Source organism: Cryptomeria japonica, chromosome 3 (genome assembly GCF_030272615.1).
Source record: "Cryptomeria japonica chromosome 3, Sugi_1.0, whole genome shotgun sequence".
Taxonomy (NCBI): Eukaryota; Viridiplantae; Streptophyta; class Pinopsida; order Cupressales; family Cupressaceae; genus Cryptomeria; species Cryptomeria japonica.
The window spans coordinates 153092015-153110454 of NC_081407.1; the positions used below are offsets into that span (position 1 = coordinate 153092015).

At 32.6% G+C, this 18440-nt stretch overlaps 1 protein-coding gene across 2 annotated transcripts; it reads right to left on the bottom strand.

The window, feature by feature from the left end:
• Positions 1–252: 252 nt before the first annotated feature.
• On the bottom strand, positions 253–2349 carry LOC131067802 (uncharacterized). Of its 2 annotated transcripts, none has more exons than XM_058002965.2 (4): positions 2002–2349; positions 1732–1842; positions 1428–1554; positions 253–1257 (listed from the first exon to the last, which is right to left on the bottom strand). In XM_058002965.2, the coding sequence occupies exons 1-4, from the start codon at positions 2269–2271 to the stop codon at positions 944–946; spliced, it is 822 nt and encodes a 273-aa protein (XP_057858948.2). In that variant the 5' UTR covers positions 2272–2349; the 3' UTR covers positions 253–943. The 2 variants fall into 2 exon arrangements, with proteins under 2 accessions (XP_057858948.2, XP_057858947.2); XM_058002964.2 differs by having other exon boundaries at positions 1383–1554; positions 2002–2345.
• Positions 2350–18440: the final 16091 nt, after the last annotated feature.

Here is an 18440-nt window from a genome sequence, read left to right on the forward strand (position 1 = left end):
AACTAATCTAAGCTATTTTATTTACAATATTAAAGTATACATTTTTTTCTTTATAAAATCATTATTTTAAAATATCAAAAATTAAAAAAACTAAAAATTAATTTTGATTAATTTTTTTTTAAATAAATAAAATACAATACAATACAATATTTGACCAGAAAAATGAAAAGCCATTCAAAAGTTTAAATCTTATTTGTACTATTACAAATTGAAAAACAGAAAGACATTTCAAAATAACAATTAAGATGCAAATTATTGAAAAATCATTTATTAAGACTTTATCTTACAATTTTCTATAATAATGTGGGGCAATGATTCTATTAATTTTAAAGAACAGTCTCTCATAGATAATGTTTTCAACTTTGAGAGATCTCCAAAACTTGATGGCCATTGTTCCAAGTCAGGGCACTTGGTCAAAACTTTTTTTAACAAATTGTTGAGTTCCCCAATTTTGGAAGGAAGTTCCCTCAACTTAGGACAGTTGTGTACCCCTATTCCTTTAACTTTATTAGCTTTTCCACTCCATCTGGTAACCTTTCAATTTTGAAAAATTCCAATTCTACAAGTGACTAAGGTGGAGTGTCCTTGGAAGGAATTTTAGAATTTGCAACTCCATTCTCAGAAGAAATTATATTTGTAATTCCCATGTAGCGCAAACTTGGAGGAAGCTACATATTTGCACAGCAATTATGAAAAAGGATATCTAAGTATCATTCTAAAATGTAATCAAAGCTAATTGAAATGAGAAATTTCTTGCCTTGCGTCAATGGGCCATAGTAGTAGAGAAGATCCTCTAGTTTCTCAAACTCCATTGGTAAATCAGGAATGTCACTCGGAAGACTGAGGTATCTGAGTTGTTTAAATGGTTTATGACATTTCCCCCTGAATGTTACTTGCAATGCTTCATCATAATATGGTATTCTTAACGAATTACTCATACAGTTCAGATGATTTTCATTAAGTACAACCAGATAAATCCTCGACCTTCGTCACAGTGTCTCAATTTGATGTTCTGGTTGAACAATCCATTCAAAATCTGTTCTTGGAGGGCTCTGAGATCATTCTTGGTACAGTGTTGAGCAATGTGAATTCTGCAATGCTTATAACTTTGGAGGTCAATATGTTTATAAACATCATCAGCCTGAGTTGTTTTGCCGATTCCTCCGAAACCATGGATAGTCACAGCTTGCGGTGATGTATGTTGTGCACTCAAATCTAGAAGTCGGATTACTTCTTCTCGTGCACTGTCGATTCCAACTGTAAAATTTGTGCAAAAATAGAATTACATTTCTGTGGCAAATCTCAAAGTATAGCATAACAGGAAAAATATCATTAAAATTAAAAACATCACACCTTACGTTGCTTCCCAAGATTAACCATACCTTTCAAAATTTCAAGACACTCTTTTTGGTTATTAGACATCTCACCATATCTCGCCAAGACAAATCCCACCACAGAAAGTGCTGCCCCCACCCAGTGAATTTTCCCAGCGCCTTTCAGCAAATCTATGAGAATTTTCTGTATCTCTGCACTCAAGCCATCTATGGAATCTTTCTGTATGGAGATATCCATGATATGTAAGCAAGCTATAACAATCAACATTCTTTTAATATAATTTATTTCCCAAACGTGTAGAGCTTTAGCCCCTCATTAATTTATAACTCTCTAGAGTTAAATCATATTAAAAGTATATCACAAGCTGAATTTGGATTCCCGAAATGGAAACTTTACCTTTGGAGGAAGTTTGCCAATGTGTTTATCTGCAAACTCCAAGAGTGTTTGGCCATCCTGGATATAAGAACTTACTTCTGAACTAGATCTTTGCTCACACTTCTCTCCAGACTACATTGGGCAACAATAAATTTACACTCAATATAACCTAACAAGAATAAATTAGAGAAGCAAAGTATATATATCTAAAATTGTTGGAAAACAAAAGACATTCTAAAACTAGAATTGCAGAAATTCTGATTATATAGATCATATGGGTAGTTAACTCACCTCGATCTTCAATAGATCTTCGATGAACTTAAGCAAATCGTGAAGCTGGCTTACTTCATTGACTGTATGCAGAAAACTCTCCAAATCCTTTGCAGTGGTAGTAGAAGGTCCATCTTTGGCTGGTTGTTGAGAAGGTTGAGAAGATAATGGAGGCCCAGCATTTGCTGGTTGTTGAGAAGATGGTGGAAAGGTAGAAGGCCCAGCAATGGTTTCTCCCTGAGGGAGTAAAGAAGATGAGAAGCACCATGAAGGAAAAGAAAACTTGCCCATTACTAACCCAAAGGGGAAAATACAAAGAGTAAAGGTAAGTGAGAAAGAAACAAGATGATCACTCACTCGGCTCGTTTAGCCTTTTATCATTGTAATTTATGATCATGGTGGGCATTTTTCCCATCAATTGTCAATGTGGACCATGGTTCAAAAGATGGATTCCCAACAAAGCTGTTTCCACCATGAGTACAAAAGTTTCTCAGCTTAAAAAGAAGCCTAGGATACTTAGCGTGAGCCCCAAACATCGAATAATGTAAGGCTTTAAATCAACATCAAGAAAAGAAGAGAAAAGCTGCCCCCATTCAGTGCTCCGTCCTTGGTGATAGTGGAAACAAGATCGAATATTGTTCACCTAGCTTAGAAAGCACACTGAACGAATTCTAAATATCTTCAAAGCAAGATTTGATTAAGACACGTACTATAAAGTATGGCCCTGCTAAAAAAATTGGAAGATGCTCTTTAAACAGGCTTTCCAGGCTTTTGCCATTTAGGTCGAAAATGATCGCGCAATGTAAAGTATAGGTTCACACATCAACCATCAATTAAAGGTAATTCATATTATGGCATTGGATTCGTATGATAAAGTTTATTCTAAAGTGTCATGCAAATGAATTTTTACTCAAGCATTATATATGTTTAGAATAAAGATTGTTTGTGTGAATAAATGGTCCCAAAAAAATAGTAAAATATCATTAGTTTTTATATTTTTTAAATGTAATTTTTTTTATAGTTATAATGAGATTGTGTCAAGTGGCAATATTGATTGCATTAATATATTCATATTAAATGCATGGATTTTACTTGTTGAACATGTAGGTCCATAGAAAATTGTAGATGGTGCATAATGATAGTTGATTATAAAGGTGGATTTGTAGCATCTTTCCTATCAAACTTAATTTCCCTCTTGTGATTAGTTCTATGTAGTTTTGATCTATTTAAATAATTATAAAACAAAGCATCTACAAATCAAGATTGACTAGTTGTGAATATTTTTATTTTGGGACAGGTTTATTTATATCTTATCGATCCATTTGTACAACCTTCAGTATTCAAATTAATAGGAGGTTATTACTTTCTTTTGATGACATGGAGGATCAAAAAGTTAGTTCAGTGCCAAAGAGCCATGAGATGGCTAATTTGAAAAGCATGGCACCAATGTTTTTGTTTAATAAGTGTCGTATAGAGATTATTTGTCATTTTATTATTATAACATAAGTAATAAATGTAATAAGTATATAAGATTTAAATTTTTTAACTATTATTTGGTTGTTTGAATTAATTGATTTAATTTATATAATTTAGAAATAAAAATATTCAATGTCATTTGAATTATAATTAAAACTTAGAAATATATATTGTAGGTTAAAATTATATGCATTGTAATTTTATTTTAATTTTGATTTTGTGAGATGAAATTGTATTAGGAATAGTAAGATATATTGTAATATTATCTAATTCTATTCTACTTATAAATGATATAATATTAAATGACATGAAGATAACTCTAACTTAGGGTGAGTGCAAGAAGTTGTGTCCACTTTTTGGTAAAAAAGTGGAAGTTTTTTCCCTTTTTTTTTGGATTTCATCCCGTTTGACCTAAATATTTGAGGCACTTAAAGAATGATTCTTGAAAAAATTCAGTAATAGAAAATGTAGTGCTCGAAGTCTACTTTCCAAATATATAATTTATTTTAATACCCAGATCTTAAAAAGGAATTTTGAATAGGCATTAGTAAGACCTATAGTTTAAAAGTCACTTGTTAGGACCATACCATGCCCATGTACGACAAGCATAATTTGACCTAAATGAAATTATTTTTCTTTATCCTTTTGGGAAAATATCTATAATTCACTCACCTTTGATGAGGACATTTTTTTGTAATTTTTTTCCATATGTTTTTTTTTGGTTATTTTTTAATTGGGCATAATCACTGTTTTGAAAAATCCGCGTGTACGGCAAACATAATTTGACCTAAACTTAACATTTTTTTAATTTTTTTTTTTTAAACTGTATAGATTTGTCTGTAGTTTGATGCCATATGATTTTTTTTTTCAAAAAACTTAAAGACAAAAAAGTTATTAAAATTTTAAAAAACCATGTTATTTCAAGTTTATGGATCTCTTTCATTAGAAATTATTTTAAAATTAAAAATATTGATCCATTCTCTTAAAAAATTATATATTTGGAATCTAGAGAGTGTGTACTATAATGGGTTTTTGTTGTTTAAATTTTTTTTGAAAATTAGGTGTTCAGATATATTTTTGAAGTCATTTTTTTGTATGAAGCTTGATTTGGGCTTGAAGTTGCAGGTCAAACTAGTTCCGAGCCTCAGGTTCGGCTTTCCGAGCCATTTTACAAGCCTAATTCCGAACCTACAAGCGGGCCCCAAAAACAATTTTTTACAAACGGGATCCCGTTTTGTTTTTTCATTAAATTTTTTTTTCGGAATTGTATAAATAAATGATCATTTAACATAATAAAACATGTCTTCAAATGTGCGAGTTTTGACATGACATATTATGATTTAGTTGTCCTTTGGATGCTCTTTTGTTGCAATTTTAGATCCATTTTTTGAAGGTGGCATTTATTGCATAATTTTTTAGTCATGGGGTCTAAACAATGTTAGAAGAAGAAACAAAGGAGGAAATTGACCATCGAGGAAATTCAAGAAGAACGAAAGAAGGAGGCCAAATGTCAAAGGGATAGAAGAATGACGATTCGACAAATGAATAATCCTAATGCTTCTAGATCCACAACAATGGAAGAGACAAACATTCAAGATGATGCCTTGGGGGATCAAATGGACGTAGATGATGCAATTATGGATGATGTTGATGTGAATGAAATAATTATGAAGAATATTCCAAGTACAACTGTTGGCATTATAGTAAGAAATATTGTTGGCATTTCAATATAAGGAGATTGTTGATATTCAGTAAGGATATTGAGAAGGTTGTTGAAGATTATTGATATAACTGAAGTAGGATGATAACTATCTTTATAAAATTATTTTGTCATTGATGTCAAGAAATTGATTATCTGATTCAGTATGATGTTGCCATATCTTGAGAAGATTGATTAGAAGAGAATTAAGTTGTCGGTAAAAGACATAGAAAGAATGTGATGAATAAGAGGAGGAATAAGTTATTCAATGGGCAACTATTACCAAGTTAGACAATGATGAGGTCATGATGTTTAGATTGTTTTGATATCCTACATATGTTGTTGATTGTAAGGTTAATACTATACTATGTCACCGAGCAAGGAACCTAGTCGGTAAACCCTAAGGTTATCGATATCGGTTAATGAAGGCGTAATGTCTACCGAGTAAAGTTTAGTATTTACCGAGTTGCAACCGAGTTATGACAGTGCACATTGGATGGATAAAAACATTATTTAATGAAGGACAATGATTAGCTGGAGATGTATAAATGATTGATATTCCGTGCATGAAGTTTGTTAAGGATCTATGGCAAAGGAAAATCGGCAGGAAGATCTACAACGCAGATTGAACCGCAATAACCTTGGGCAAGTTCCAAGAAAGGATTACAAGTCCTGAGGCAAGGTAAAACATTTTCAGATCGAAAGGATACATTGAACCTGGTCAAGTTTGAAGATCTGATGGCTAAGATTGATCATGGGAAATGTGATCAAGGAGATTAAGCGGTTAGCAATTGTTTATAAATAAGGAATTGTTGATAAACAATGTATGCGGGCAAGTGCATGCACAGGGATGCTACATAGTGATTACCGAGCATAGAAGCTTGAAGACCTGTTTGAATAACAAAGTAGAGAGCCCAGCAGAGGGACAAGATAAGTCCTATGACTAGATTGTTTTGAGCAAATAAGAATCTGCTTTAGCATTTTAGATGTGAAGTTGCAGATATATTTTTATTACTGTTATTTTTTAAGTGACAGGAAATCTCTTAATCGAGTGGACTTAACAGTCTTATTTGTAAACCCTCTAGCAAGGTAACATTCTAGTTGAGTGTTTGAAATCCTTTAACAAGGTCACTTCTAACAAAGTGAAGATCCTAACAGATCTGAGGGAAATCCCTTAAACGGGTCACATCTAGCAATGTGTTTGTAATCTTTCACAGGATTTGCTTTTAACCGAGCATACTCTAGAAGAGTATATTTCTTAGTGGGTTCGAAATCCCACAGTGGCTTTTCCCTATTTGGGTTTCCACGTTAAATCTGGTGTTATGAGTGTTATGATGATTATGTGTTTATGAGTTTGCAAGTTTAGCATTATTGGTTATATTGCTGAAGTATAAGTTACCAAGGTTGAATCTGTTGATTTTATGGAAGATTAAGTTTGTATGATTCACCCCCCCCTCTCATCTTGTTAGCTATTGGCATCTGTACTTTACATTAAGTATCAGAACTATCAATTGGTATCAGAGATTTGGACTCCAGAAGAAAATTTTAAAGGTACTTGAGGCAAAGATCCGAAGATGTATAAAAGGGATGCACCGAAGCTGAACAAGTCAAGTTTCTCCACATGGTAGAAAATGATGAAGCTACATTTATCAGGAATTGGAGAATATGCAACATATTATCTGGAGAATGATTATATTGCACCGAGCACCAACCCTCTGACACTAGAAGAGATAAAGGCAAAGCAAGAACATATTCAAGCTATGATTGAAATAACATCAGCATTGACGGACTCAGAGTTTAATGATTTAGAAGGCTGTAATGATGCAAAAGCAATATGGACTAAGCTCATATTTGTGTATGGAGGTGATGAACATGTTCAAAGAGCAAAAGTAGATAGTCTAAGAGGACAACTTGAATCCATGAGAATGAATGAAGGTGAGAACATAACCCAATACAGTACAAGACTAAAGGAGATTGCCAATCAAATTAAAGGAGCAGGTGGAACTATTGAAGAAAAGGATATAACAAGTAAGTTGTTGAGAACCCTTCTACCAGCCTATGCTATTCGAATCTCTGCAATCAATCAATTGAGGTCTGTCCCTAACATGCTAGTTTCTTTGGATGCTACTATTGGTAAGCTACATGCATTTGAGTTAAGTAATTTTGATAATAGTGGGTCTTCGATAAATAAAGTTGAATCTGCATTTAGTTCTCTTCATATTAGTGAATTTGATGATTACAATGATAGAATGAGTAAGTATTCTGAAGGGAATCACAGTGTAGCAAGTGAAAGATTTCGTAAGAACATGGAAGAAGTGCACAAACTGTATGAGGAAATCAAGAAGCAAGAAGAGTTTGAAGCATTATTATCCAGAAGGTTACCGAGAGGAAAAGGTAAGTATAAAGGGAAGCTACCTTTAAAATGTTTCAATTGTGATAAGATAGGACATATGGCTTCTAACTTCCCTGACAAAGAATCTAGTGAAAAGAGAGAATACCGAGATAACAAGCAGAAAGACAACCAATACAGAGGACACCGAGACTTCAGAAGGAGAGATAGAAAGACATGTCTAGTAGCTGATGAGGAATCTAATGATGACAAATCTGATGAAACTGATACTGAGGAAGTTATTTATGTGGCTATTAAGGATGGATTTGATGAAGAAAGGTATGAAGAAAAAGCCCTAATATCTCACATAAATAATAATGATTCTTGGATCATAGATAGTGAATGCTCACATCATATGACAGGTGATAAACACAAGTTTGTTAAATTAGAAGACTATGATGGAGGCTACGTAAGATTTGGCAATGATGCACCATGTCTGGTGAAAGGTAAAGGATCTATAACACTTCTTGACAATGCTAAATGTGATGATGTATATTGGGTTGAAGGATTGAAATACAATTTGTTGAGTGTAGCACAACTAAATAATACAAGATACCAAATAGAATTTCAGAAAGGAATTGTCAAAGTTCATGACAATCATGGAAAGTTAGCTGCTACCAGGACACAAACAAGAGGTAATACATTTCATCTTGACTCAACTTGGAACAAGTGTCTTTATGCAAAGATAGATGATACCTGGTTATGGCATAAAAGGTTTTGTCATGTAAATTTTGATAATCTGATCAAAATAAGTAAGAAGCACCTAGTAAGAGGTCTACTGAGTCTTGAAAAACCTGAGAATGCTATGTGCCGAGGATGCTAGATGGGTAAGATGACAAGATCAAGCTTTACAAGTAAGTCCTACACTTCTAAAGGAATTTTAGATCTAGTACATACTGATCTTTGTGGTCCTATGAAAGTTCAAAGTTATTATGGTGATAAATATTTCATATTATTTGTGGATGATTACTCAAGGATGATGTCAGTCATGTTTTTTAAAGAAAAATCAGAAGCTTTTCAGATGTTCAAATGGTACAAGGCAAGAGTTGAAAATGAAACAGGAAGACAACTGAAATGTCTTAGATCTGATAGAGGAGGAGAATTCACTTCTGATGAATTTAACTTATTCTGCAATGATCATGGTATAAAGAGGCAAGTATCAACATCGAGAACACCTCAACAAAATGGGATAGCTGACAGAAGAAACAGATCAATTGTGGATTGTGCCAGAACCCTGATGATAGAAAAGAGGGTACCTCAAACATTTTGGAGAGAAGCAATCAACACTGCAGTTTACACCCTAAACCGAGTTCAATTGAAGAAAGGAACTATGAAGACACCATATGAGATCTGGTATGACAAGAAACCTAATGTAAGTTATTTTAAAATCTTTGGAAGTAAATGCTATGTTCACAAAGATGACATAAATGGAAAGTTTGATCAAAAAAGTGAAGAAGGAACATTTCTTGGTTATTCTTCTAGAAGTAAAGCATTTAAATGTCTGATCAAATCATCTAACAAAATAGTGGAAAGTGCAAATGTGAAAATTGATGAATTTGCAGAAAGAAATGATGAAGGAAATTCCAAAGAACCAAAAGACTATGAAGAATTCATTTATGTTCAACCGAGAAGTCCTACCGAGAAAGCTGCTGAAGAAAATGAAGATAATGTCCAGTTACCGAGTGATGAAGAAGATCATACAGATCCTACCGAGCCTATATTAGCCAAGTATGTCAGAAGACATCATGCATCAAATTAGATTATAGGAGATAAGGATGATCCAATGATGACAAGGAACAAACTGAGACATAACACATGTCTAATATCTGCATTTGAACCGAGAATAGTGAAAGAGGCATTTAACAGTGAAGATTGGGTAAATGCTATGACAAAAGAGATTGATCAAATCAAGAAGAATGACACATGGACACTGATCCCAAGACCAAAGGACAAAAATGTAATCGGTACTAAGTGGATTTTCAGAAACAAGCTAAATGAGAAAGGTGAGGTCATTCGCAACAAAGGAAGACTAGTTTGCAAAGGTTATGCTCAAGAAGAAGGAATAGATTATGGTGAGACTTTTACACCCGTGACTAGACTTGAGGGAGTAAGAACATTGTTGGCATATGCTTCTTTCAAAAATTTCAAGGTATATCAAATGGATCTTAAATCTGCATTTTTGAATGGTATACTAGAAGAAGAAGTTTACATTGAACAACCTGAAGGATTTGTTGAAGACAAGAGTAAAGATCAAGTATGCAAATTGAACAAAGCTCTATATGGTCTGAAACAAGGACCTAGAGCATGGTATGAGAGATTGCACTCTTATTTGATCAAGATTGGTTTTATAAGGACAAGTAAAAACAACAACATGTACATGAAGAAAGATGAGGACAATGGAATACTGATCTCAACCATATTTGTTGATGATATTATATTTTGTGGTAATGACTCCTTATGCAAGAACTTTGGAAATGAAATGTGCAAAGAATTTGAGATGTCACTAATCGGTGAGATAAAGTATTTTATAGGTTTACAGATATTGCAAATGAAAGATGAGATTTTCATTACTCAATCCAAGTACATAAAGGAAATCTTGAAGAAATTTGGAATGGAGGATTCTAAACCAGTAAGTACTGCTATGACTACTAACTATAAATTATCAAAGAATGATGAATTTGCATCTATTGATGAGATACTTTACCGATCTATGATTGGAAAACTGCAATATGTTGTGCATAATAGACTAGATATAGCACATGCAGTAGGTATTGTAGCAAGATTCTCTACAGATCCCAAGGAAACACATATGACAACAATCAAGAGAATTTTTAGATACTTGAGAGGCACTGAAGATTATGGCTTAGTATATGAAAAGAGAAATGGTTTTGATTTAAAAGTTTATACTGATGCTAATTAGGTAGGCAACATTGATGACAGGAAAAGCACAAGTGGTGGAGCTTTCTTTTTGGGAGAAAGACTAGTAAGTTGGCTTAGCAAGAAACAAGGATGTATCTCACAGTCAACAACAGAAGCTGAATATGTTGCTACAACATTGAATTGTACCAATATAGCATGGATCAAACAACTGTTGGAAGGTATAAATGAGAAATTTATCGAGCCAGTAACTATATTTTGTGATAATACTAGTGCCATTAACATTTCAAAGAATCCAGTAATGCACTTTAAGACAAAGCATATATCTATAAAGTATCATTATCTTAGAGAAGAAGTTCAAGAGAAGAAAGTTGTGCTAGAATATATCAGTTCAAAGGAGCAATTAGTAGATATCTTCACAAAGCCATTGCCAAGGGACACTTATGAGTATCTCAGAAGAAAGTTTGGGGTCCTACCCCTATCTTCTACTTACTGACCGAGTTCGATGAAAGCATCAATTCGATGAATCTACATAATATTATGTGTGGATTGATGCTGATTTATGCACTTTAGAAGGTTTTTCTAAAGGTGTGCAGGAAAAAGTGAATAGAGATAAGTTACTCTAACTGAGATTGAGATGATACACAACAAGGCAAATCACTTCACAGAGGAAGAAATCATGATTTAGTTCTTTTACTTTTTGGCATTGTTGTCAAAGGGGGAGAAGACTAAATGGTTGGAAGACTAAATGGTTGACTGAATGATGAATAACAGAAGACTAATGATAGGGGGAGAAGATTGCACAATCAGAGAAGACTAAATGCAAGTCAACAGCTCAGAAGCCTAATGAAAAAGGGAGAAGACTTCAGAAGGTTTTTAACAACTCAAGGATAACAGGAGAAGTCTAACAACAATCTGAATCTGAATCAATTTGAATATCTTATTGGTATTACCATTTAATTGTTGGTTTTGCCATCAATGCCAAAGGTGGAGATTGTTGGCATTACAATAAGAAAGATTGTTGGCATTTCAATATTAGGAGATTGTTGATATTCAGTAAGGATATTGAGAAGGTTGTTGAAGATTATTGATATAACTGAAGTAGGATGATAACTATCTTTATAACATTATTTTGTCATTGATGTCAAAAAATTGATTATCTGATTAAGTATGATGTTGCCATATCTTGAGAAGATTGATTAGAAGAGAATTAAGTTGTTGGTAAAAGACACAGAAAGAATGTGATGAATAAGAGGAGGAATAAGTTATTCAATGGGCAACTATTACCGAGTTAGACAATGATGAGGTCATGATGTTTAGATTGTTTTGATATCCTACATATGTTGTTGATTGTAAGGTTAATACTATACTATGTCACTGAGCAAGGAACCTAGTCAGTAAACCCTAAGGTTATCGATATCGGTTAATGAAGGCGTAATGTCTACCGAGTTATGACAGTGCGCATTGGATGGATAAAAACATTATTTAATGAAGGACAATGATTAGCTGGAGATGTATAAATGATTGGTATGCCGTGCATGAAGTTTGTTAAGGATCTAGGGCAAAGGAAAATCGGTAGGAAGATCTACAATGCAGATTGAACCACAATAACCTTGTGCAAGTTCCAAGAAAGGACTACAAGTCCTGAGGCAAGGTAAAACATTTTCAGATTGAAAGGATACATTGAACCTGGTCAAGTTTGAAGATCTGATGGCTAAGATTGATCATGGGAAATGTGATCAAGGAGATTAAGTGGTTAGCAATTGTTTATAAATAAGGAATTATTGATAAACAATGTATGCGGGCAAGTGTATGCATAGGGATGCTACATAGTGATTATCGAGTACAGAAGCTTGAAGACCTGTTTGAATAACAGAGTAGAGAGCCCAGCAGAGGGACAAGATAAGTCCTATGACTAGATTGTTTTGAGCAAATAAGAATTTGCTTTAGCATTTTAGATGTGAAGTTACATATATATTTTTATTATTGTTATTTTGTAAGTGACAAGAAATCTCTTAACCTAGTGGACTTAACAGTCTTATTTGTAAACCCTCTAGCAAGGTAACATTCTAGTTGAGTGTTTAAAATCCTTTAACAAGGTCACTTCTAACAAAGTGAAGATCCTAACAGATTTGAAGGAAATCCCTTAACCGGGTCACATCTAGGAATGTGTTTGTAATCTTTAACAGGATTTGCTTTTAACTGAGCATACTCTAGAAGAGTATATTTCTTAGTGGGTCTGAAATCCCACAGTGGTTTTCCCCTATTTGGGTTTCCACGTTAAATCTGGTGTTATGAGTGTTATGATGATTATGTGTTTATGAGTTTGCAAGTTTAGCAGTTTTGGTTATATTGCTGAAGTATAAGTTACTGAAGTTGAATCTGTTGATTTTATGGAAGATTAAGTTTGTATGATTCACCCCCCCCCAACCCCCCTCTCATCTTGTTAGCTATTGACATCTGTACTTTACATTAAGTATCAGAACTATCAACAACATCCTCAAATCCAGGTACATCTTCAAATTATCTAGGTACATCTTCAAATCCTTCTCTGCAAGACATGGATAATGTGATTATAGGTGATATTCATATTGATGATTTAGTAGAAGCTATATATACCAATGTTGAGATTGATAGAATTTTCCATGAAAATGAAAACCTTAATGTTGGTAAAGATGAAATTCTTTTGAATGTTGAAAGTGAAAATCCTTTTGAACATGGTGAAAATGAAAATCCTCGAATTGTTGAAGATCAGGGAAATGTTTTTATAAAAATTGAAAAAAAGGTTTTCGATAATCTTACTGGTAAGATTTCTTGGAGACAGATAAGAACATATGCCAATAGAATATACAAAGAATTTTTTTATCAAAAAAAACTTACAATTCAATGTCAACTTATGATGCAATTGATGAGAATGTGGAAAATGAGAAAAGTGATGAAAAAATAGGCATCTATGTGAAACCATAAAAAAAAGATGAATCCGTTAAGCATGCTATGTCTACTATTGCAAGTGCCATTAAATCTATTGGTACAACGAGTCGATCTAAAGATAAGAATGCGACGCAACGAGCTATAACAACTGCCATAGTGAATAAAGCAACCTTGAATAAAAGGATGGTAAGCAACATTAGTGGAATTTTAAAGATGCATCCTAAAACATTGGTTAGAGTAGCTAAAAGAAGAGAAAGTATTGAAAGTGATCCAATTAACCAAAGTTGGAGTTTTAGTGGTAGACTTTGCAGGTCAGATATGAAATTGAATATTGAAGTGAAATCTGTGGTTGAAAAGTTTTGGCATGATAATACAAGGGTATCATCTAATTCTAGAGATGTTCTAAAGTTGAGAGTGGGGTGTAAAATTCATGACCCTCATCCAAAACACCTATTAGACACAACTCAAACTGAATTTTATAGAAAATTTTTGGATGAAGTTTTGTTACCTAGAAATCTTACTATAAGTCAAAGATCATTTGAAAAATGCAAGCCCTGGTATGTGAAAATTAACAAGCAAAGAGTCTCTTGTTGTTGTAAAATGCACGTGCAATTTCATTACTATTATGATGTTTTTTGATACATACATTGTGTTTTGCATAGTAACATGCTTATCCAGGAATGTGGTATTGATATGCCACCTGAATCAATCAAGGAATTTGTAGCAAGTTTATTTTGTCAAAGAACTGATGGGCAATTATTTTATTTACATTCATGTATCTCTGGACAATGTTCTAGTTGTGGAAATTTTTCATCACTAGTAGAATGTATGCATGAGAGTAGTGAAACTGATTTTGGACAACAACTAGAGGATGTTAGAAGATTTAAGAATGTTGAGTATCCCTTAAAGGATGGGAAAACAGGAAAGCGTGTCGATTTAATCACAGAGAAGGTTAGTGTACATGCATTCATGTTAGAATTTAAAAGTAAGATTGTACCAAAATATGTGACACACTCTCAACATGCTAGATGGCTTGATTCTCAATTTCACACATGTAGAAAGACATTTCCAGTTGGAAGTATACTATCAGTGGTGGACTTTGTAGAAAACTATACTCTTAAGCCACAAGAGGAAATTCAATCTCAATATTACAATTCCACTCAAGTTGCTAATTTTGTTCAAATTATTTATAGACACACAGATGATAGCATAGAGGATGATAGAAAAATCCTAAGGGAGTATCATTTATATGTGAGTGATAATACGATGCACTCGTAAGAGTTTGTTCAATATTGTTTCAACATATTTTATAGAAATATAAGAGAAAGAGGAATCCAGATGACAAAACATCTTATATGGTCAGATAATTTTACTGGACAATTCAAGAATGCTCGAATGTTTTATTGGTTAAGTAGGGCTCACAAGGAATACAATATCCAACATATATGGAGTTTTTTTGAAGCTAGGCATGGTAAAGGAGAACATGATGGAGTTGGTGCATATGTTAAAAGAATTCTTGCTAGAGAGCAATTAAAATTTGAAGATAATGTAAAATTTAAAGATGCACGTGAAATTTTAGGTTGGTGCAACACAACCTTATCTACTGGATCACGTGTGAACTCTACAATTCAATGATTCTTTTGGTTAGTTGAAGAGGAAAACATTGTGCCAAAACTTGATTGTGAGACAATTAGCGAATCGGCAAAATGACATTCATTTAGGAGTTCAAATGCAAGCACATGGACTATATGGATAAGGGAACTTGCATGTTTTTGTCAGTTTTGTATTTCAGGTGATTCTGATGTATGTGAGAATATTGAATGGTTTAAAGATTGGAATCAAAGATCGTTGACTCGTACTCAAGCACAAGATCAGATTAACACAATTGAAGATAATGATGAACTGTTTGCATTAGATGATTATGATCATGTTTCAGACCTTGTACAGAAAGGTAATCATTTTTTATTATTTTGTTGGCCATTTAATAAAATTATCAAACTTTTTTATATTTAATGTAAATTAAAAATGGTATTTTTTTAATTCTAAATTTTGATAATTTATTAATTTTTTGTTTGTCTAGGACATGTGTATGCCATTTTTGCACCCGAGGACAATGAAGAGGAAACATAATATTGGTTGGCTCAATGTGTTGAGACTAAACACAAACTAGTTAATCCTCGAGAAGATGACGATGGTTTTCATTATTTGATTGGTTCAGTGGTAGTTGTTGGAACTTGGCTAATGAAATATTTGACAAGGAAGAATGGTTTGCCTGCTTTTGAAGATTATGAAACACATAAGAAGATAATACACTACTCACATTTGATTGTTGCAACAAATATACAACTAGTGAGATATCGCGACATACCTAGTAATAAAAAGTTGTGGACAATTTCTATGGAAGATCACGAGACAATTATAGATGCTTTGGAAAAAAGAGAGGATGCAGATGGTACAATGGAATAAGTATTTAAATAAAGAGGTATGTATACATTAAATGTATGTATGTATATATGTACATGTATATTTAATATATATATATATATATATATATATTAAATATATAATTTCTTTTTACTACATACCATTTGATCATGTAGATGGTTTAAATATTATTGTTTGATATATATAGGTCCATCCCCTTATTGAGAGCTCTTACACAATTGTGTTACATGTAATGGAATAAGTATTTAATATATAGAGGTACGTATACTTGTTTTAAAATTACATGTCTTTTGAAATGATTTAAATTGATATAAATTGCTTTTAAAATATATACAAGTTTTCATAATTCATTTAAAATGTGAACTTGAATATTTTGCACTTCCATCTAGATTCTAATTTTTTTGGTCCTTATTATTTTGATCCCCTTAAGCCACATGTCCCAATTGTACACCCATCCCCTTAAGCCGAGTCATGTCCTAATCAGTTAATTTCCCCTTAAGCCATGTCCTATAATTTAGTTCAAATGATCCTCTTTTAAGGCACATGTCCTATTTCTAGTTTGATCCCCTTAAGCCACATGTCCCAATTGTACACCCATCCCCTTAAGACGAGTCATGTCCTAATCAATTAATTTCCCCTTAAGCTATGTCTTATAATTTAGTTCAAATGATCCTCTTTTAAGCCACATGTCTTATTTCTAGTTTGATCCCCTTAAGCCACATGTCCCAATTGTACACCCATCCCCTTAAGCCGAGTCAAGTCCTAATCAATTAATCTCCCCTTAAGCCATGTCCTATAATTTAGTTCAAATGATCCTCTTTTAAGGCACATGTCCTATTTCTAGTTTGATCCCCTTAAGCCACATGTCCCAATTGTACACCCATCCCCTTTAGCCGAGTCATGTCCTAATCAATTAATTTCCCCTTAAGTCATGTCCTATAATTTAGTTCAAATGATCCTCTTTAAGCCACATGTCTTATTTCTAGTTTGATCCCCTTAAGCCACGTGTCCTAGTTTTAGCTTAAATTCACCCCCCTAGATTTAAATCCTATATATAATATATATCTAACTATTTTTTGTTGTTGTAGGTTTATCTTAAAGTAGTTTTTTGTTGTTGGTGGCATGTGAAACAAGTTCATGAATCTTTAAAATTAAATCAAGATTTCCAATGAATTGGTAAGCATCATTTTTTTTGTTAAATGTTTAGTTTTAATTTCTATATTTGATGTTTTCCAATGATACATTGTTCAATTGCTTAAATAATTTCCCCTTTTAAGCCATGTCCTAATTGGTTTGTATGCATCATTTTTTTCGTTAAATTTGACTTAGTTAATTTATTTTTGTATTTTTAATTAAATTTGTCTTAGTTATAATGCATGCATTTAATAATTTATTTCTAATTAAGTTCTGATTAATTTTTATTTTTTTTGCATGTACGTACATCTTGTAACCAGACTTTTAATTGTGGAGATCTAATTTAAAGTCTCTATATCGCTTTTGAAACTGTGGAGATCTAATTTATCTAGATTGCTTTTGAAACTTCTTTAATGTCTTAGATTAGATCAAACTTATATAATACTTTAGATTTCAGAATATTGAGTTAGACTTTAATATATAGATTTAAGACGTGTGGATCTTGAAACTTTTAAATTTGAGATGTGGATGAAGCTAAATTATTATATATTCAAGAGATGCACATGTATTAAACTTTTTTATATAAGCTTTTAGTATGTATATATGTGTGCATGTACATGGTTATTTTAGAAATTATCAAATGCTTTGAATTAAATTTTTAATGTATACAATGTGTGTTTACACGTGTGTTATTTTGAAAAATATCAAAATTGCAAGTGTTTTATTTTTAATGTATATATATGTACATGTGTACAAGTGTTTTTTTTTATAAATATCAATTGCTCATGTGTATATCAAAATTGCAAGTGTTTTATTTTTAATGTATATATATGTACATGTGTACAAGTGTTTTTTTTTTATAAATATCAATTGCTCATGTGTATATGTGTTCAATTGCACTTGCTTCATTTATTTTTAATGTATTTATTTATTTTATCTCTACTTAAACAATAGCAAGCTTCATTTATTTTTAGTATCATGTACGTACACATACACATGTATATAGATTTAGATTAAAAATAAATGAAATTTACATAGCTCCAGATGATTATAAATAAATAAATATATGTATAAATATAATGTCCATGAAACACATGTATGTATGTGTACTATAAGTGAACACTCGAACGTAAAACATATATATATCTCACATGTACATGTGCATATATGTATATCAAATCTACATGTGTGATGTTCAACAAGTCCACATGTGGTCAACATGAAATATAATCAAAGTGTACGCACAAAATAAACAAGTCCATGTGTACACATGTACACATGTACATCAAGTCCATGCTCAAAATGAAATATATAATCAAAGTGCGGAAAATAAACAAGTCCCATGGGATGGAATGATCAAATGTCAATAAACTGCATGAAACATGTAACAAATCTAGCCCCTAAAATGAAGATGACTGTAAGCCCTAAATCATTCTAGATCCCTCTTCAAGCCACGCGGACGAAGAGGAGAAGATCCACTCCGCAAGAAAAAAATGTTCAAGTTTGTGA

What these genes read in the sequence shown, in the direction of transcription:
- LOC131067802 (XM_058002964.2), bottom strand. Translation starts at nt 2,271, where the DNA reads ATGGGCAAGTTTTCTTTTCCTTCATGGTGCTTCTCATCTTCTTTACTC. An exon ending in TTGGCAAACTTCCTCCAAAG is followed by an intron (nt 1,555 to 1,731) that starts GTAAAGTTTCCA and finishes ATCTCCATACAG; the next exon opens with AAAGATTCCATAGATGGCTT. An exon ending in GTGTCTTGAAATTTTGAAAG is followed by an intron (nt 1,258 to 1,382) that starts GTATGGTTAATC and finishes CAAATTTTACAG; the next exon opens with TTGGAATCGACAGTGCACGA.